General features: G+C 36.3%; 1 protein-coding gene across 1 annotated transcript; it reads left to right on the top strand.

The window, feature by feature from the left end:
* The first annotated feature begins 11,053 nt into the window (after positions 1-11,053).
* Positions 11,054-17,636, top strand: LOC306874911 (D(4) dopamine receptor-like). The gene is made up of 4 exons (XM_079425238.1): positions 11,054-11,420; positions 12,059-12,171; positions 13,149-13,744; positions 17,118-17,636. Exons 1-4 carry the CDS (start codon positions 11,178-11,180, stop codon positions 17,318-17,320), a joined length of 1,155 nt encoding a protein of 384 aa, XP_079281364.1. The 5' UTR covers positions 11,054-11,177; the 3' UTR covers positions 17,321-17,636.
* The last annotated feature ends 5,277 nt before the right edge of the window (positions 17,637-22,913 follow it).

Genomic DNA, 22,913 nt, shown 5'->3' with positions numbered 1-22,913 from the left:
ATAAAAAAAGTGTTTAAAATTACAGAAAAAAAGAATCACTGAAAAGAGTTAAAGGCAGCAAAGTTGCAAAAGGAAAACCTTTAGAAGAGAAGTTTAGAGTTCAGTGTGTTCAGATAGATATACATTTTAAGAATAGTGTTACAAAATACAGTATACAGTAATCCAGAAGTTTGAACAAATCAGTTGATTATATGATTCACTTATTAAGACTTGCCACCACCTACTGTAGTTTCATATACCATAGTATCATTTCATTTTTCCCTACATTTCATTTTTTACATTCAAAATGTTATATTTGAAATATATATATATATATTTAAAGTGTAATTATATCATTTAATTTGGCCCACGTCCCATTCGAGCAGGGTTTATGACCTATACTACAGCCAGCCACCAAGGGGCAATCAAAATGTTTTGGATTAATTTTTCAGGACATATCTTACATGATATCATACAAGAGCCAAATGACATCCAGCTACCCCTCTCTGGATATAATGGGCAGAGTTATGTTTAGCGACAGGGTTGTGATTAGGCCGTCTAGCTCCACCCATTACATCCAGCGAGGCGGGAGCTGGACATCAAGCTCCACCCACTGGCTCTGCAGGGAGCAGCCTTTCCACACCTGTTACCAGGCTCTCCTGATGATCATTTTAAATGCAAGATTTTCACCAGCAGAGGTCAGTGTTGTGCAGCTTTGAAGTTATGAGTGACTTGACAAGAGGAGGTCTGACTCTGTAATACCTGGAGAAAGCTTGAGCATTCTCATTCATTTTCATGGCAGAGAACTCAGCTGGAACAGGACCTTGTGGAAAAATACAAGTAATCTGAAATGTCATCTTTGTTTAAGTGACCACAGTACATTCATAGTGGGTTCATGATTCCAGGGTTCTGTGCTCCACAGATTTATATGACAATTATGAACATGACATAGGGTTCTATGTTCCAGGAGTTAGGGTTATGCTAACATAGGTTTAACTGTGAGAACATACTGAAATTAGAGCAGATATCTTGATAGAAATATTACATATAGGATTCAGATAATGGGATTAGGCGTTACGTTTTTATGAGTACCAGCTCATGTGGGTGTGAAAGGAAATGAGATGGAAGACTGAAGTGCAAAGAAAGAGATATACAAGAAACGATAAATAGACATAAATTGTAAATAGACTGAAATGAAGAACAGTTTAGATTTAGGTTTTATTCAAAGAGATGTAGGGTTGCGTAAATTAGATCAGCAAGGAAGAGAGAAAGACGACAGAGAATTTTGAATTGTGAATTTTGTGTAACACTTATTTTTATTTCCCCTTTAGACATTCTGATGTCTATAAGTAACTTTGCAACTACACATCAACTGACTCTCATTATAGAGAATTAGATCACACTTTAGTTTTGGAACCAATTCTCGCTATTCATTCATTATTAACTACGAATTTTGTCACAAAAACTCCTAATTTGCTGCTTATTAAAAGTTAGTAAGGCAGTTAATTGTAAAGTTTAGGTATGGGGTAAGATTAAGGGATTTAAAATACGGTCATTCAGAATGAGTCATTAATATGTGCTTTACTACTGTAATAAACAGCCAATATGCTTGTAATATGCATGCTAATAAGCAACTAGTTTATAGGGACAATTGGTCCTTTAAATAAAATAAAGTGTTGCTGAGTATTGCTTGTTATGATCTGTGAGAAAGTGAGCGCAGTCTAGAGGTGAGTGACCTCTGGTGGAGCCCATGGGCTTTCCAGCTGGTGATTGGAACGGGTATTAGTAACTGTTTTTATTAGGTTTTTAGTAAAGGGTTTGGGTTATGGTTAGTAGAATAAGTTGACATGTACTTGCATGTACTAGTAGTTGAATGTCTGGTGGGGGATCATCAAAATAAAGTGTGAGCACATATAACACAGATATTACTCTAACAACTGGTAGTTGAAATGTAGTAGCAAATTTACAAAATGTACAAAAGTCTTGGACATGCAGCATTTAAAATTTAGCCTCTCGCCTCCTCACCAGTGCATTAGCAATGCTGTTTTGCTAATGTTGGCAACTCCTGTAGGGATTATGACAGAACATACATTAATCATAACCCGCCAAATTGGCTAGTGAGTTGATAGTGTTAACTGCCACGGTCAATTTTCACCCACATTTGGTAGGTGTTAATTTCAAACCACGATTATAATAATCTGGAATGTTTGCAATTTAATGTTTCTTGCAAAAGAGTTTATTTAGTCAGAATGTTTTGAATGACTTTCAAACCAAACGGTGTAGTTACAGCATCTATCATCAGAGGCTAACTGCTCATGCTAACCAGCTAAACCTTGAAGATGAGATTCAATCAGCATAGTTTATCATTTATGAGCATGCAAGATTTATGAATTTTCAGGAATCTGCCAATGTGTAAATACCTATTTTAGAAATACTGCAATCAATTGCAATCTAGGGGAATGCAAAGTGCATAAATACAAATACCAACAATGTGTTAATCTTCTCAAAACAGCTCCCTTTCACAAGTGCTTCTGTAGAAAGGATAAGGTAAATCCCATTTCTCCCAAACCATGCCAACTTGGCTTGACAACTAGGACAGGGTTTGACCAAATAGGTTTTAGCATTGATGTCACCAATTCTTGCTATTTTAAACTAACTGGGTGCAATGTGCTGTCAAGATAAGCTGTAAAAATACTGGTTGGCAACATCAATCTTTCAAAACAAGCCCTAAGGTAACCATTAAAGGAAACAGAGTTTTGGGGATTACTCATTCTTAAAATTGAATGCAAACTTTGTGAGCAATCAGTATTTTAAAACATTAGGTTACCATCACCAGTGGTAATTATTTTTACTGCAGAAATGGCACAGTTGAGACACAGCACAGATTTTCAGATAACAGCCAGCGGACATCTATCCATTATAAAAGCTTCAGCAGGGGTTTTCAACTAGTATTTTTAAGTAAATTATTTCATTTTTAACGTGTTCTTCACACAAGTCTCATGATTTCATAAGACTTTAAATATCTACTGTGTCTCCTTGGGAAGGCTTCACCCTCCGGAGGTCGCATTTGTCAGCTGAATACGTACGTCATTGAGGCTGTCTCGTTTCAGAAAAGTAACTATTACTTATGAAAGTATAAGCAAAGTTACAATAACTTATGCCTCATGATGAATAACAGACATGTTCACGATGAACCATTGTTGTATGATTCAATTCTTTAAATTATTTTTTTTTGTTTCACAAATATCAACCATAATAATAATAAAATAATAGTTGAACTAGGTCTATAAAGGGCACCTATTATGCAAAATTCACTTTTACATGTTTGAACATAAATGTGTGTTGGCAGTGTGTGTACACAACCACCCTATAATGATAAAAATCCACCCGCTCCTTTTTTTGAAGGAAAAAGGACTTCCGTTGGGGAAGTCGTGGCCTAATGGTTAGAGAGTCGGACTTGTAATCCGAAGGTTGCGGGTTCGAGTCTCCGGCCGGCAGGAATTGTAGGTGGGGGGAGTGAATGTCCAGCGCTCTCTCCACCCTCAATACCATGACTGAGGTGCCCTTGAGCAAGGCACCGAACCCCCAACTGTTCCCCGGGCGCTGCAGCATAAAATGGCTGCCCACTGCTCCGGGTGTATGTTCACGGTGTGTGTGTGTTCACTGCTGTGTGTGTGCACGTTGGATGGGTTAAATGCAGAGCACGAATTCCGAGTATGGGTCACCATACTTGGCTGAATGTCAATTCACTTCACTTCACTTCACTTTAAATCACCATAAATCATAAGCAGTGTCTCAGAACAAGCAGTTCTCAGAATCCGTAAAATGTGACATCACATGAGACCCCGCCCTGACTGAGCTGCACACAATGAATCCGCCATGTTTATCTTTACACTAGAGCATTTAAAAGCAGCATTCAAGTAAGAAATGTATTCTTATTAAACCTGTAGACATTATTCAGTCTAGAGCAGTGAGTGATTTTCTACTTTTATTGTAGTGTTTGGGTCATATTTACATCGTAGACAGCAGTATATTACACTGCTATCACTTAACACAACGATCCAATTTAAACATGCAATTTCTTTCCTAGCTGTTTACCTTCACAGACATAACGACTGTGTTTTAGTAACTCATGTGTGTTTTCACATAAACTTTAGCTGCAATAAGTCATGAAATAGAGCTTTTTTAGTACTCGCATGCCCTTTGATAGCCGCTTTCTGTGTACTTCAAATGTGTGCCCTCAGAAAACCATATATCAGAAGTTTAAACTGATATGGCTTTAAAAACACATGATTTTAACACGATAGACATGATAATCAAAACGAAACAGATGTTTTTTTTGGGAGAGATCTGAGATAGGAGCACAGTCCTATTCTGGAAAAGGGGGCGGGGAGCAGCAGCTCATTTGCATTTAAAGATACAAGCAGGAAAACAGCTATTTGTGAACACTCAAAATATTTTCAAATTTCAAAATGATATAATGATCTGTGGGCTATTTTGAGCTGAAACTTAACAGACACATTCTGGGGACACCTGTGACTAAAAAGGGGGCATAATACAGTTGCCCTTTATTATCTCAATTATTTCTCCTTAACTGCCATTTAGCTTAAGTTTCATATTTCTAGTCTAAAGTTTAATAGGAGATCATAAGTGAGAATTAAGTTTTCTGTTCTATGAAAGACCAACCTCTGAATTTTTTATTTTTTTTTACTTTGCAGTTGGTGTTAATCTGCACCCTATCTTATACATACACATTTCAGGAAACGGTAATAAAAAGCTAAGCGACATAAATCTCCAACATAACACAACAACATAATGTATTTGTTGTCATTTCTTCTTGGAGGCAATTATCCAGCATTTCCTGTACAAATACAAGTTATCACAAGCACAAGTTGTAAGGATTGTGTTGGAATAAAGCTTTGGCCAATTTGCTTTGGTAAAAGTCTCTCACATGACATCAAATAGCCACACGTGCACACACTGTTTAGACAAAGAGCTCCACATTAGTGCAATACTCCCAACTAAGCCTTATGTAAACCTGCTTAATGTTTGCTGTGGTTCGACCCACAAGTCATCCTGCAAGAAATGAGAGAGGTCAGAGGGGGGTTGATATATTATGCATGCTAAACTTTTACTGTGGTAGTTATATTGTATGGTGACAGTAGTTATGTTGTATGGTGACACAAAAATGTTGTGGTTCATGGTTTGTAGTGGTGTTGCTGTTTATGAAGTACTACTGGAGAAGTGTAGCCAGTGAAAATGTCCTGTTTTAGGTCACCAGCTGTTTTTAGAACACAGTTTTGACCTTAAATTCACGTTAAGAGAATGTCTTGCGTCGCTGAACTGCTGGCATACTTTTTTGTCTTTCCTCGTTTCAAATTAAAGGAAAGGATACAAAGTGAGCATGGTTTTATATGGCCAAGACAAAGAAGTACAAAGACACCTAAATAAAAACCATCCTTACAGCCAAAACAAATGTACAGTGCTCCATCTTTCCGATCAGCTAAAGAACATTTTAAGCAAGTTGCAGTATATATTTCTTAGATTTTAGGATCAAAATCTGGGTCATGATTTATTAATGGCTGAATATATCTGTATACTTTTCCTTGGCTTATTGCTGTGCAGTATTGAACATATTCCCAATTTTCATGATCACGAGAGATCCATAATCATGAGAGAAAGCAAACACAAATACTATATATTAGCACTACCTGTTATTTCCAAATTAACTCATTCTGTAGCTACAAGCTACTTCAATTAGCAGCCAAAATGGTTAAACATTAGTATCAAGAAGGATATTTTGCACCAAAATGTAAAAGAGTCTGAAATGCATTCATTGACTTATCATATGAAAACAAAACATTATTTTCCTTCTGTAAGGCTATACTTAGTGAAGCTTGCAATACCATTTCTTTAATTCACTTAACTGTTTTTACAAGTTGATCTATATGTCACAGAACCTAGTAGCACATGCTGGCTGCCACCAGTCCAAACACCAGACTAGAAGGTTGTATGAGGTGAATGTGTTGCACAAGGGACAATCTTCTCAAAGCTGAGAGCCGAGGAGTAGGCCTACTTAGTTTCAAACACTGATTCTGGAGTAACAGAACAAAAAATATAAAATAAAATAAAATAAACACTTGCATCAACATCAACAAAATGATAATAATATTTGGCAAACAAAAAATATTGCCAAATAGAATTCAGGTCAATTGTTTTAAACTGATTTTCAGCTAATCTGTCACCATCTTATGGTGTCAATACCATATTTTACACATTAAAAAGGTATTAAATGCAATAAAAATAATTAACAGGACCTACCGAAAATAAAGGGGGGAAATGTCCAAAAATCACAAATTTATATTATGGTACTGCTAATTTGTTGTGCATACTTAATTGTACTTAATTGTCATAGTGTATTATATTTATTTCTATTTTTGTCTTATTTCTATTCTATTTTATATGGTTGTCTGGTCTATTCTGTATGGCCAGATAAACTAAATTTAGCCTATTTTAAAACCCAGAAAAAAAAAAAAAAAAAAAAAAAACTCTAGAGAGTCAGCAGACGTAGATATCTGTATTCAGCTAACCTATTTTGAAGACATTTACACTGCATCCAACTATAATATATCTATAAATCTTTATAACCAGTACTGTGTGAAGGGACCTTAAAACAGAAAATAAGAAAAAAAAAAAAATTTAGATTTATGCAGTTTACTCTTTAACTGCAAATTTTAAGAAACCATAAAAATATGAGACAACTTATATGTGATTTAAAAATGTAACTCATAAGGTTCAAGTTTTAAATATGTTATTCTCAAAAGGCTCAAAATTGTCTAAGTCCTTGGGATAAAATCCAATCACAATATTTGTTTGACCTTGTAGCCTATATGTTTGCCATTTTGAGAAAGCAGGTGTGTCCTTAAGCTTCGAGAAATGAAACACCACAAAAATTTAATAAATTCTTAGCCAATCATGCGAGGAACAGAAAACAATAACAAGGCATGATATAATATAGGCCTATAATAACACAATAACTTTCTGTGTCAGCATGATGTAAGACTCAAGAGTCATGAATGCAAAGCTTTAAACTGTGCTTCATCTTATTCTTGATACTACATACTGTTTGCCTTAACTGTATCACATAAAGGCTTACAAATAACACATGATAAATCTGTCATTAATGCTGGTAAGTTTAATAAAATGTTTTATAATCTGTACTATACAGAATTTATAACAATAAAGTGTATGTTAAACATTTTATTAAAACATTTAAAATACCAAATCAGACTGTAGTTGCTTTGATAATAGCCTAGGGAATGCCTTCTAATCCTGTTTTTCTTTTGAGATTGTCTTTCTTCCCACAAAGCTGTATATGTAAAAACAATAATAGTAATTTTGAAAATTCTTTAAATATGTTACTCTGACCTAACCAGTCAGCAGATATTATTATAGTGTTACACTAAGCACTAGCTAGTGTAACACTTAGTAAAAGATTAGAAAAGCTAACACTAGCTTTTCTAATCTTTTTTTAAATTATTTTATCTATTTGTTTTCTTTTCATTTATTATACAATTAACAAAAGCAAAAAAGGCCTCTAACACTAGCTTGCTCTATTATTTTTCTATAAAAAAAACAACCTTGCTACATATACTGCATTAAGCTAATTGAGACTTGTGATAGTGGAGAACAGGGATAGGAACACAGGAGCAACTGGTAAGTAGACAAAAGGTAAGTGGGTCAGGGTAGTCAACATGGAATGTTTGAGACCAGACCGTGAGTGAACAGGAGGAGTGCAGGGATATAGTGCTGCTGATTAGTGCTGACAGGCGGCAGTGATCAGAAATCAGGGGATTGGGATCTGGTGAGTGTTGTTGGTGGAGACTGCGGTGACTGTGGTGACACACTGTCCTCATTTGTAAGTCGCTTTGGATAAAAGCTAAATGACTAAATGTAAATGTTGTATATGGTTTCAAACAGTGTTTGAAGTGGGCCGGTGCGTACTGGTACGCAGTACCGGCACTTCTATATTTTAGCCTTTAGAGTACCTGCACTTTTTTGTGCGTACCGGCACTTCTGACATGTTGCCGGTACTCAGAGTAAAATCATCAGGGTCTGGGTGATTAGGCTATATGATATGATCATATGATATAGAAACTATGTAAATCACACTACCCAGGCGGGATCACCTCTCATCTCATCCAATCACGTGAATGAACACAAGCAGAGTCGGTCTACTTCATTGTGTGCTGCGCGATAGCATGTCAGGGGAGGCGCGCGGACGAGTAGAATAATAATTAATTATTGATTACTAATTTGAATCAGTACTTTATAATGAAAATCATATCTTAAAATGAAAAGAAGCAGGCTTTAGCAATCACATCATTTTAAACCGTAAACTCCTGGAAAGTCCAAGGATCCAGTGAACAAATTCAAACAGTAAACTCAAAACAGCGCTAATGCCGATTTTATCAGCGATTACGGAGAGAATAGTGACTTACGTCCAGATGTCAGTAAAATTACTCTTTTCAGCGCGTATTTGGCTTAAAAGCAAGAGTGTTTTATAATGAACGCGGATTATGCGGTGGCCAGAGATTTAGTGATTCTGAATGGATCCGTATATTAAAGGCAGGCAATTTAATGGTCTTTGGCGTCTCCCTGTGCTCCTATTTGGTTTTGCAGCTTGACTTGTGCTAATTTTTATTGAAAACTTTTAGTTAATTATTGATTGATTGATTGTGACTTATTAAAAAGTACTTATTTATTTTAAATAAATAAATCAGGGGGGGGGGGGGGGGGGGGGTTCACTTCAAGCACTGGTTTCAAATATAATATAACACTGAGAACACAACCATTTGTCTATAATCAGTTCAGTTCAGTTCAGATGAATTAGCTTCAGTGTTAGTTTGTCAAATTACTGAAAGAATTTGAAAAAATTGTCTCTGTCAATGGGGTCCAATCTTGTTCTAAGTACATTTTTCTAAGTACATTAAATAAAAGAAAACTTGGGGTCTCTCAGAGCCCAAACTTTTAGAAAACATAAACCAACATATGTTGAACTTTCTATAGACTACTGAGCCTGCAGTCTATACATTTTTACAAAGTGGAAATTACTTTTATTAGAATCTTGAGGAAGGTTTAAAGGTTTCATCTTCAAGTTACCCACGAGTTATTTGAGACTTTATTTCCCTTCTGAATGAACTATGTGCTATAATTGCACTCTTCTTTATCTTCCCCCACAATCTGTCAGATTGCTATTCTCACCTTACACTTTCACCTATAGAGCGTATGGAGGTGAAAATATGAGAACAAGATGTATTCTTTACAGTCCCAGTATTCGGACAAAGAGTGTAAGCTTGAAGTCTACTTTCCCTGGAGGAAAAAGTTCAAAAGGGCTCAAACCACTTCAGACTAAAACCATCTTGCTTGTACTGCAGACCTTCATCTTACATGTGATTACAATGATGACTTCAATTAATATCTTATATGTAGTCCCCCTGGCCCCAGGCAGTATGATTAGAGAAACATATTCTGAAGCAATTTAAGGAGAACCTCAAATGTTAATGAATAATAGAACAGATGGTCAACCAAAGACTCTCTTAAGGGTTTTTTTACTCTATGCATTACTGTGGGTTGACATGCTTTTAAGACATACGTTTACAAATAAATGAAAGTGAAATCTTGAAACCTGGATACTAAATAAGCCAGGTTTTGCACTGTTCATTTTTTTACTCTGGGTTAGTAATTCACACTGGATGCTTTCGGCATCAGGATTTAGAGTTGCAGTGCAAACCTTGCATTGGAGCAAGACTTCATAATCTATAGTTAAAATTGGCCTTTACCCCGGGGTTAACAAATAAATTAATCTAGAGTTAAGGGAAGTTCACATAGTTCAAATATTGTCATAATTTCCTCACCCGGATCCCATTTTAACCTAATTTTAACCAATATACTTACAATTGAAATGTCTTGTATTTAAAGATATTTGTAATTACACATTTGTAACGATGAAGTTAAAATTTAGTACATTTAAAATGTATAAACTTTAAATGTAACTGAATAAACAACAGTTACATTATAATCAAGCTTTTCACATGTGCTTGTGCAATGAAACTACACTCTCTTTAATTACATTTAAGCTGCGTTTTATTTAATTAATATTATTGGCTAGTATGCTTTTTAATGTTCTTTTAAGATTTAAAGTAGAAGTGCACATTCAACACCATTAACCATTTTTCACAAGGTGAAACATGTTTGATTTTCTTTCTTTTGCTGCAAACAAAAGAAGTTTTGAAGAATGTTTCAGCTCTTTTTGTTTATATATATAGTATATTAAATTTCATATTTGTTGGTCAAAACATAGGTTACACTGTTTACTGTTTCATAAGTGAAAACTTTTTTATTTCATAATTGTTTAGATGTTTATTTTAGCTGAGAATCCTACATACAATACTAGGCTGTTTAATGGCAGTTATAGGCTGCTTGCAATAAGAGTACAATTTTTCGATTCATTTTGCATTGTAGCTATGTACAAAAACTGACTGCAAAAATAAACCTACCCTGAGAAATATTCACTGAACAAGTGTGAGGCTCCCCTGTACATGTAACCTACAAATAAACTTAATATATAAAATTAAATATAATAGTCTATTCAATAAATGCATTATAATTCCATATCTCTGTGATCTAAAAAAAAAAAAATCCACTTGGGGAAAAAACAGAAAGCAGGTTAGTTCTTTAAAGATTTTTTAGCTATTAAAAAAATGGGCAGGGTGATAACGGACGAGACGCGTACTGATACAGTAGCCTAAAGAGTGTCTAAACAGCTCTGCTGCCACTCATAATAAATGAGCGCCCTTAGCGGCACATCGACCTCCTGCGAGTGCGTCTCCATTGGTTAAGCGCTTGGAGCGGCTACTATCTTTTTTTCAACGTCGAAAAGTTTTATTGTGACAGCAGCTCCCCTTAAACGAAATGCAGCTCGCGACTTTCCCAGATTATCGGACTGTGTTATTTAAAGAGAGACAGCAGATGGACTGACCTACTCAATGCATCTATCCGGCGCTGTGCTGCTGATATAGATGGCTTGTCTTCTGACTAACACAAGATGAGCAGAGATGGACCACAGTGGACAGGACAACATGAGGCATTCATGAAAAGTTTCCCCGAAGAAGCCGTTCTCGCTCGGATCAAGAACAATGTCTGTGAATATCTCGAGCTTGAACAGCACACTGCAGCCCGAGCTCTTTACCTACAATGTTCCTGCTCTCATATTTGGGGTTTTACTCATCATAGTGATCATTTGTGGAAATGTGCTTGTGTGCCTGAGTGTTTACAAGGAAAAAGCCCTGAAAACAACGACAAACTATTTCATAGTGAGTTTGGCTGTGGCAGATCTGCTGTTGGCAGTTTTGGTTTTACCCCTGTTTGTCTATGCAGAGGTAAGTGTTTGTTGTATTTAAGTTCCCAAATGTATATTATAAACAAAACCGTGCATTTTAGAAGGCATATAGGTCTTCTTTATCTCAAAATACTGTAGATCGGTGTATCAGAAATGAATGAGCACTGAGATATAGACTAGCCGTTTTAAGTAGTGTAGTGTAAATGACAAATTTCATATATGATTACAATTGCATTCTATTTATAATAAATTACAAATGTAACATATTCATTATGTTTATACTGTGTGTATAGATAGATAGATAGATAGATAGATAGATAGATAGATAGATAGATAGATAGATAGATAGATAGATAGATAGATAGTTTATTTGAATGAGTTACTAGGCTCTTAGATAACTCCCTCTTTGAATACCTTTCTCAAGCTTTTAGGTTTTAGGCCACTTATCTTGTTATCCTCAAGTTGCCATCACATTAAATCAGTCAAGTTGTGACTTCGTTAGGCTCATTAGGTTAGTTTGACTCATTTAGAGAATCAAGGACAGTCTGAATCTATATCCAAAAAAGTTGGTTACCTATTAGAAATGAATCGAATATGCTCTTCAATGTGAGGAAGTGTGCAGTTTCTTCTAAATGCTCATTAAAACTCTTTCCTGACACAATAAATCTATCTTTCCAGTTTCAAGGTGGTGTCTGGTCCTTAGATATGGCTGTTTGCGATGGATTAATGACCATGGATGTAATGCTCTGTACAGCATCAATATTCAACCTTTGTGCAATCAGTGTGGACAGGTTTGTATTTTAATTTCAGTCATATATCCCTGTTTTGTATAACATTACTTTTCCTGAGGAATGAGAAAAGTTGCTTTGGGAGCCCTCAGGCATTTTCTTGAGAAAGAATGCAGACTGCATAATCAGTTTTTAGCATATTATTTTGACCTAATCGGGATTGCAGAAACAGGTCATGCTGGTCTTGAAGTTTATTCTTATTGTGCGTAATTTCTTGTAATCTAGCATATCAGTGTTGGACACAGTGTTCTTTGAGTATTTTTATTAAAGAAAGCTAAGATGAGCAGCATTCTGTGAATTAGTGGTTCTCAACTGGTGAGTCGTGACCCAAAAATGGACCAGAGATCTGATAGCAGTATAGGAAAATACCAATGCTAAATGCAAATAATAAAATGCATCTGAATAAATAGGTTATGCTTAACGTCCTCTGTTGTTGATGTCAAAGGCAGTGTGTCCCGTTTTGGCACAAATTGATTGTTCACTTAGAAGCTGGCCAAATTAGGCAGATGTTAAACATGCGTGACATGCCCTCATCATCAAAGTCCATGAACAAAACTATGCAAGTGAAAGAAAATATGACCCAGACTAATTTAAATATGGGTTCTGTTGCAACGAGTTTAAATATGGTTTCTGGTAACCACAATGTATTTTGTGCAGTGGATTATTGGCTATTAAGCACATGAAACCGAACACTCCATCTACAAACAATGTAAAAATAAAAAATAGATTTTCCTTTTCAGCATTCATGTCAATTCATTCATTTTGCATACTGTTGGTGCAATGCAGCTCACGATAACATTAATAAGTTGTTTTCTGTTTAATTTAAAGGACACACTTGTTTACTCTTGTTTTATTTGGGTCCTGAACCAAAACTGCTTGAGAACCAGTCTGAACTTTGGCTTTGTTGTGATCATAGTGCTTAGAATGCTTTTTTTTCTGTTTGTCCTGATTGTAAATTTCAATATGCATTCTGTTAACAGGTTTATAGCAGTGTGCATACCACTTAACTACAACAGGAAGCATGTCGACCATCGGCAGATTCTATTACTTTCTGCTACATGGCTATTGGCACTGGCTGTGGCGTCTCCTGTCATCTTCGGAATAAACAATGTTCCTCAAAGAGACCCCAGAGAATGCAAACTTGAAGACAACAATTACGTGGTTTATTCGTCTGTCTGTTCCTTTTTCATCCCATGTCCAATTATGCTTCTACTGTACTTTGGGATGTTCCATGGTTTGCGCAAGTGGGAAGAATCACGCAAAGCCAAACTGAGAAACAGTATCCACGCCTGCCGCAGTTTACAGCATGCTGCGGTGGCTGCCGCCCTCCCACCCTTGGGGGCTCTGCCTGCGTCTCTGCCCCGGGTCATTGAGAGGGACTTGGCCCAGTCCAGTCTTGAGGAGCTTGATGACTTCACACAGCCCGTCTGCCCCTTCCCACCTGAGTACAAAAACAGCCCCATTCAGACTGTGGCGTACCCTGAAATTCAATATGGTCAGCCAGCTCAGAGAAAGAAGAGGGCTAAGATCAATGGAAGGGAGAGAAAAGCCATGAGGGTTTTACCTGTTGTTGTGGGTAAGCGTTGGTGTATTTGTTTGTTTGTTTCAGTCTTGTTGCAGATGAAAGTACATAATATAATATAACTCATTTAAGGACCTCAAACAGTAGAATGAGAAAGACATAAAAATGCAACTTAATAAATGCTTCTGAACTTTTATCAACAAATCAGTTTAATTATTTTGTGCAGGTAGTTATAAGCTTCAACACTTTGAATGAAATTGCCACAGAGGTTGAAATTCCCCAGAACACACAGATAAAATGAACTACAGGCAAATCCCTCTATCCAATTATGGTGTCATGGTTCATCTGGTGCCTTAACCTAATTTCCAGGCCACCATTTATTAACACAGAGACCTAATAGCAAACATTAGACTTGCGTTCTTCTTCATTATTATTATTATTGTTGTTGAAAACCTGTTCATTATATTAAATCATAGCTGATCCATAGGGAAAAGTATAGCTATTTCTATTTCTATTATGTTATGACCTCATATTATTATATTATATTATATTATGCTTTCTTGTAATCTTTGTTCATAGCAGACATCATGAAGTATAATTTTACATTAATTTTCACAGAGCTAGGAAAGTCAAACACATCTGAAACAACATGAGAATGAGTAAATAATGACAGATTTTTTTTTTGTGAACTATCCCTTTAAGGAAAACTGACACAGCTTACCCCACTCTCTGCTATATAAAGTTATATAAACTATACAAAGTTTGCATCATGAAATTAGCAACCTGTTTTATTAATTATCAGACAATCAGATGTAAAATGGTTTGTCAGGTAGCCTAAATGTGCATTATGTTGTAACACCTTTTATGTATGTCAATAATCTTTATTTAATATGACTGTACATGACTATAGGTTAAATTACTCCTTAAGGTAACAACAGGACATTTACGATTTTTATTGTGCACAGAATGTGCAACTCACCTCCTCATGGGAATTCATAGGGCTTAAAGCAATAGAGGTGACATTTCCAAAGATGTAAACATTTCTTTTGCATCACAGAAACATATTATTGAAGTTATGCAGATAATCTGAAACTTATTCTAACTCCATTACTGGGTATTTATAGAAATACCATTACTATACTTGAATAATTCAGCAGAGCTGAGGCCACTGGAGGAGCACATTAATATCTATAATATACATTAGGTTGATTTATATGTGTAGCTTTATCTCACGTTATTCATAACATTTGATTTGACATAGTTTGGTCACTTTCATAAGACATTCTTATGCCAGCATTGCGTAATGCAGAATGAATGGCCGTGATTTTGCAGGTTTCTGGGTTATCCAAAGCTTTCCAGAGCTCTTAAAGTCATTCATGAATACTTTGAGCCTGGACTGCTTTTTTCTTTTCTTTTCTTTTTTTTTTTGCTTTATCAGAACAGGAGCAGGACTCCGACTACAACATTCTGTCTATTAATGGAGTAATGTGGGATTGTTATGGCATGCTGTCATCAATCACACAAAATCCTTTTGAATTCCAAAAACAGGGATTAAAAAGCAGATCCAGATCCTGTTTTTAGTTTTGTTGATTTTTTTGTCCCATTATTATTATTAATGTGTTAATTAGCCATATACAAATGTGAGGTATTTAAGCACTGAAGTGATGTAAATTGTCCTTTCAGTAGTGTAAATACTGTTTTATGTGGAATTCATATGGGTTGATTTTATGTAAAGTGTGTAAACAGCTCTTCTCAAGCAGTCTTTATGGGTTTTCTGGACCGGAAAGAGTCATGACACTTATTTAAATGTTAATAAAACTTATCACACTAATCTCATGTACTAGTCTTGACAGTATAGATTTTAACATTTATTCCAGTGCAGTGTTTTGGCCCATACAGACTAATTTTTGTCATTAATCACTTAGGATACGCTTTCTACGTGGATTTACGTTTTGATTCAAATGCAACCAGCTAATCCCTATGTCACGGCTGACACGGAAGAGTGTACGCATTTTGCGTGCAGCGATACTCTCCAAAATGGTGTTATGGTGACGCAACCGTGATGTTATGGTGCGAAATTGTTGAATAATGTCGTACAAAAAATATTCTCGTCGCTTCATAACGTTATGGTTGAACCACTGATGGCAGATGGAGTATTCTGACGATCTGTTTCCTTCTTTTCTGGACCTTGACAGTGTAATTTACTTGGCAGTCAATGGGACAGTCACACGCCGCCTGGTTTTTATCTAAAATATCTTAATTTGTGTTTGAAGATAAACGAAGCTTTTACGGGTTTGGAGTCGACATGGGGGAAAGTGATTAATGACAAAATTTTAATTTTAGTATCCCTTTAATAAAGTAATAGTTCCCTCCAAAAAAAATTATTTGCTAAAAATATACTCACTATCAGGCCATCCAGGTTATAGATTACTTTGTTTTTTCATTGATTTGTTCTTCATAGAATTGGAGAAATGTAGCATTATATCACTTGCTTACCAATGGATCCTCTGCAGTGAATGGGTGCCGTCAGAATATGAGTCCAAACAGCTGGTAAAAACATCACAACAATCCAGAAGCAATCCACACAACTCCAGTCCATTAATGAATTAATTATGAAGCGAAAAGCTGCATGTTTGTAATCAGTGAATCTGACATTAAGACATTTTTAAATTCAAATATTACTTCCACAAAAAATATGAATCCTCTATCTATAATATTGCTTTCTAAAGTAAAAAAAAAAACCCAAAAACTTGATTTTATCAATCTTTATTTCTCTCTTGATTCGTCTGAATCAAGAGAGAAATAAGCACAGATCAAGCAATGTTTATTAACAAAAACTGTCCAAAATGGTTCTAAACAAATATGTCAGTGGATTTTGATGTGAAGACAACAAGGGATGGACTTTTTCACTGGAGGAAGCGTTATGAATTATGAATTAATGGCTAATATGTTGGCTAGAAGCTACAGTTTAAAGTTAAATTGTGTTAATGGTGGATTTGTTTCTTATAAACACAGCTTTTCACTTCACAAAATGTTAATTAATGGACTGGAGTTGTGTGGATTAATTTTGTTTTTATCAGCTGTTTGTACTCTCATTCTGACGGCACCCATTCACTGCAGAGGGTCCACTTGTGGGCAAGTGATGTATTGCTAACTTCAAATCAGTTTCAATGAAGTCATTTACATATTTTTTGGGGGGTAAACTATTCCTTTAATGCAAGTGAAACAAGCATTAAAGGATTACAAGCTGAGGAACTGGAATTATTTTCATATAAAACAACTTAATTAGCAAAGCAAAATTAATTGTTTTGTGTTAAACATATTTTTGTACTCTTGTAAGGTTTGCTTAGTAGTTTCTCAGAAAATCCACCAAATTGTGCTTTTTTTCGTTAATGAATATGAGACATGATGTGTGATCTTCCCGCAGGTGTCTTCCTCTTCTGCTGGACTCCTTTTTTTGTAGTTCACACTACACGAGCCTTGTGTGAATCCTGTCACATCTCTCCAGACCTGATGAGCACAGTGACATGGCTGGGTTACGTGAACAGTGCACTGAACCCAATTATCTACACTATCTTCAACACTGAATTCAGGAAGTTCTTCAGAGGATTTCTTCCACGCTGCTGTTGACATACACCAAATGCTCCAAAAGACATGCCATAATTTATGCTAAAGACAATTGTAAACTGGACTGCAACTGTTTAATTTAATTGTTTTGTAATAATCCTGCCAATACTTTTTTAATTTGTGCCTACCATGTACATCCATATTTTACATATATAGTGGACATATAGATTTGTGCAGCATTTTAAAATGTCATGCTCTGTTAAAATATGTCTCAGTTCGAGTTAAGATTAATGATACAAAATACAAAATGCATTGCAAATTTCAGATCTATGAGATGTTACTGCGTGCAGGAATATTTTAAATTAAAAGACCACAATGTACAAACTTTGTGATTACAACCCCTGGCCAAAATTATGGAATCACTACACTTAGAAGATGTTCACCCAGATATATTACTTTATAACAAATACACCAATCGCAGATATGAAACAAAACAATTTTTATTTAATTATTCAACACTCTGGTTATGTGAAACATACCTCAAACAAATTAAATTAAAATAGTTGAATTAATAGAAAATTATTTATTATTATTATTATTTTCCATATCAAGTAGAGGAACAAATTATGGAATCAGCTTGTAATTTGTATTTCTGAAACAAATATATAAACATATCTAAAATGCTAATTAGTCAGCAGTTAAAAGAGAGTGCTTACAGACCTTAATGAGCTGTTGAATTGGCTAATTGTAAGGAAACGTCCCCGACAAGAAAGCTGCCAGTTGAGATGATGGAAAGGATTATAAAACTCCTTCAAGATGGAAATCCATCATGGAGTGTGGCAAAAGAAGTTGGATCTTCCTAGTCAGTTGTTTGTAAAATTTGGTGTAAGTACAACAAAATGGAAAGATTATAAAATGAAAACATACAGGCAGATCAAGGAAGACATCAAAGCGTCATGATAGAAAACTCAAAGCAATTTGCCTTGAAAATAGAAAATGCACAACAAATGAAGAACAAATGGGCAGAAACAGGAGTCGATGTGTGTGACATAACTGTAAAAAACCAGCTGAATGAAATTAGATTTACATAAATCCAAATGAAAACCAGCATTAACAACTAAACAGAAGAAAACAAGGTTACAGTGGGCTAAAGAGAAGCAGTCATGGAGTGTGGATGATTGGATAAAAGTGGTATTAAGTGATGAATCACGAATCTGCATTGGACAAGAAGATGATGCTGAAACTATTGTCTTGTGCCATTCTAATGAAATGTATAAAGACGACTGCCTGAAGAAAACCAACTCATTGATAATATGGGGTTGCATGTCAGGTAAAAGACCAGGGGAAATGGCTATCCTTTCCTCAACAGTCAATTTACAGGTTTACATTGAAACTTTGGACGCTTTTCTCATTCCATCAATAGAAAAGAAGTTTGATGATAATGCACCTTGACACAGAGCAAAGAGTATTAAAGCTTTTCTTCAGGAAAGGCATATCAACTCAATGACATGGCCAGCAAAACAGATTGAAAATGTATGGTGGAAATTGAAAAACTGGTCCATGACAAGGCTCCATCTTGCAAAGCTGATCTGTCAACTGCTATTCAAGAAAGTTGGAACCAGCTTGATGAAGAATATTGTTTTTCATTAGTGAAGTCTGTGCCCTAAAGAATTCAGGCGGTCATAAATGCCAGAGGAGGAGCAACAAAGTACAAAGTGTGTTTTTTTTTTTTTGGTTAATTATTCCATAATTTTTTCCTCAACATTGAATATTCCATATTATTCCATATTTTTTTCCTGTACTTAATATTGAAAATAATTGTCCATTAATTAAGAGTTTAATCTCATTTGTTTGAGGTATGTTTCACATAGCCAGAATGTTGAATTATTAAACAAAAACTTTTTTGTGTCATATCTGTGATTCGTTTTTTTTTTTTTTTGCTTTGAAGTAAAAAATTTGGGTAAACAACATCTAAGTGTGGTGATTCCATAATTTTTGCCAGGGGTTGTAGTAACAGCACAGTCCCTCAAGTGGAACTGCATATTTTTATACATTTGACTTTGGTAAAGTATTTTAAATATTACATATATCCTGTATAGCTTTGAGTTGCATTTCATTCTTCTGAAAATGGAATCTACATTTTGCTGTAAAGAGACATATGTCATAAAGTCACTAGATTCTCTAACAGAGTTTTGAAACAGGACTTCGTAATGATACAGCGAGTTGAAGCCTCTCTGTGAAGGCTCCAAAACATCATGAGAAAGTTTCTAATGAAGCTCCTGAAAAGCCCTAAGGATTTACTTAGCTTTATTCTTTGAGCACATCATCTGTGTGCAGTGAAAAAAGGATCAGACACCTGGGCAGAATTCCCACTTGTCTCTTTTTCCCCCTCTCTTATTGAATTATAAATAAAAATGTCTGCATGATCAAGTGCAGCTTCTCCCATAAGCCTGACATTGGCATTTCTAAGAGAATTAAGAACAACCATGGCCTTGGTGAGCAGCATCTGTCCTTCCCAATTAATGGTTCCCTTGTTTATCCGATTCTTGCATAAAAAAAGGTGCTTTTATTGAAAACATTTTCATGTATATATTAATAGTTATGAAGACAATAATACATGATATGTAGACAGAAAATTTTAAATCAGCTAGCCGCCTACCCATTACTTTTATAGCTCAATCAAAACCAGATGAGCTCTTTTTTTTCCATATGAAACTTCTCACTATCTCACTTTATGGTCACACTGTTGATGCCGTCGGGTGTTCAAATGTGTGGTGTCACTCTTCTCTAGGTTCTTAAAGCCTGATCCAATAGGAAAGCCTTTTTAATTTGACATGATGCCATTGTAGAACTATTCTAGTTCTAGGGTTCTGTTGAAAACCATTTCTATACTTTCACTTCAAAGAACCCTGAAAGGCGATGGCACATCGAACCAATAGATGTTTCAAAAGAACTACACAGACAACTCAAGAACCCTATATTTGAACGTTTGTGTGTGGGGCTAATCATGTTTTGGACCACATATGACAATTGTCACAAAGGTCTATCTGCTTCATTCTCAGTGTCATCTAATAAGGCAAAATAAGGCCATTCTTCAACAACCAAGACAATAAGCTTTTTGTTCAGGCCACGGCAATCTCAGCTCAACTACTGCCACCTCCTCCATAACAACCTGCAAACCTGCATATTCGACATGTCCCCAGTGAGAGCATCCAAAATATTGCTGCTTGACTTCTGTTTAACCTCCAGAGATTCTGTCATATCACCATTCTGCTCTGGTGTTTTCACTGACTGTCTATCCCATCATATCATATCATGTGCCTCTTGAAACTTGGATTTTTTGTTTCTTCCTTTAGACATCTTGAATTGTCGGATAATTGAGGGTATTGTTTGCTTTATCCGTCCAGACCCCGAGCAACACTAGCCAGCAGGCCGAACTGAATTAGACAGAGAGGTAGTGTCTGGCATACTCAGACACTGTGGCACAATGGCACAATGAACTGAGCAGTTCACCTTCTCAACAGACAAAACATCCAAACAATGAGTCCTCTGCATTATCAGCCTGCAACAATTTTCCTTATTGTGTGTCAATATATGGCAGTTTACGAATGTGATGGGCACAGAGCTTCAAAACACTGTAAAGTAGTGGACAAATGACAAATCTACGTGTGGGCAGTAAGTTGAGGCACATGTAACAGTAAATTTACACTTAACAATATCAACATATATATATATATATATATATATATATATATATATATAGTGTACTCACAGAAGTGAGTACACCCCTCACAATTTTGTAAATATTTGATTATATCTTTTCATGTGACAACACGGAAGAAATGACACTTTGCTACAATGTAAAGTAGTGAGTGTACAGCTTGTATAACAGTGTAAATTTACTGTCCTCTCAAAATAACTCAACACACAGCCATTAATGTCTAAACCGCTGGCCACAAAAGTGAGTACAACCCTAAGTGAAAATGTCCAAATTGGGCCCAAAGTGTCAATATTTTGTGTGGCCACCATTATTTTCCAGCACTGCCTTAACCCTCTTGGGCATGGAGTTCACCAGAGCTTCAAAGGTTGCCACTGGATGTTAGAGACCTTACGCTCCTCCACCTTCCGTTTGAGGATGTCCCACAGATGCTCAATAGTGTTTAGGTCTGGAGACATGCTTGGCCAGTCCATCACCTTTACTCTCAGCTTCTTTAGCAAGGCAGTGGTCGTCTTGGAGGTGTGTTTGGGGTCGTTATCATGTTGGAATACTGCCCTGCGGCCCAGTCTCTGCTTCAGTATGTCACAGTTTATGTTGGCATTCACGGTTCCCTCAATGAACTGTAGCTCCCCAGAGCCGACAGCACGCATGCAGCCCCAGACCATGACACTCCCACCAACATGCTTGACTGTAGGCAAGACACAGTTGTCTTTGTAATCCTCACCTGGTTGCCGCCACACACGCTTGACACCATCTGAACCAAATAAATTTATCTTGGTTTCATCAGACCACAGGACATGGTTCCAGTAATCCATGTCCTTAGTCTGCTTGTCTTCAGCAAACTGTTTGCGGGCTTTCTTGTGCATCATCTTTAGAAGAGGCTTCCTTCTGGGACAACAGCCATGCAGACCAATTTGATGCAGTTTGTGGTGTATGGTCTGAGCACCGACTGGCTGACCCCCCACCCCTTCAACCTCTGCAGCAATGCTGGCAGCACTCATAAATCTATTTCCCAAACACAACCTCTGGATATGACGCTGAGCACGTGCACTCACACATCTTTGGTCGACCATGGCGAGGCCTGTTCTGAGTGGAACCTGCCCTGTTAAACCGCTGTATGGTCTTGGCCACCGTGCTGCAGCTCAGTTTCAGGGTCTTGGCAATCTTCTTATAGCCTACGCCATCTTTATGTAGAGCAACAATTCCTTTTTGAATTCCACGTTGAACTTCCAGTGACCAGTATGAGAGAGTGAGAGCGATAACACCAAATTTAACACACCTGCTCCCCATTCACACCTGAGACCTTGTCAAACTAACGAGTCACATGACATCGGGGAGAGAAAATGGCTAATTGGGCCCAATTTGGACATTTTCACTTAGGGGTGTACTCACCTTTGTGGCCAGCGGTTTAGACATTAATGGCTGTGTGTTGAGTTATTTTGAGGGGACAGCAAACTTACACTGTTATACAAGCTGTACACTCACTACTTTACATTGTAGCAAAGTGTCATTTCATCAGTGTTGTATATATTAGTATATGATATAATAAAATATTTACAAAAATGTGAGGGGTGTACTCACTTTTGTGAGATACTGTTTATTGTCAACTAGTGCATCTTATGTACTGCAGCAGATTTGCCAGTTCTTACTGTGAAAGGTTGCAAGTTCTTGAACAGGTCCAGGGGGTTTATTGTCATTGTAATTGTTTATCATCTGTAGTCCTTATGCTTCCCTGAAGCAGCACTATGGCATGTTCACACAGGTAAGCAGAGACCCTGGGCATCGTTTTCCTGGTGTTTTTCAGTAGAAAGTTCTCTTTACTGTCTTCTGTTATTATAACTATGACCTTTATATGTACTGGCTGTAAATCGTTAGTCTCTTAAAGGGATAGTTCACCCAAAAATGAACATTTTGTCATCATTTACTCACTTTCATGTC

The sequence above is a fragment of the Barbus barbus genome (genome assembly GCF_936440315.1).
Source record: "Barbus barbus genome assembly, chromosome: 1".
In the NCBI taxonomy this organism is placed as follows: Eukaryota; Metazoa; Chordata; class Actinopteri; order Cypriniformes; family Cyprinidae; genus Barbus; species Barbus barbus.
The sequence above is the reverse complement of the archived record's forward strand: the minus strand, read 5'-3'. Positions and strand labels throughout refer to the sequence as shown.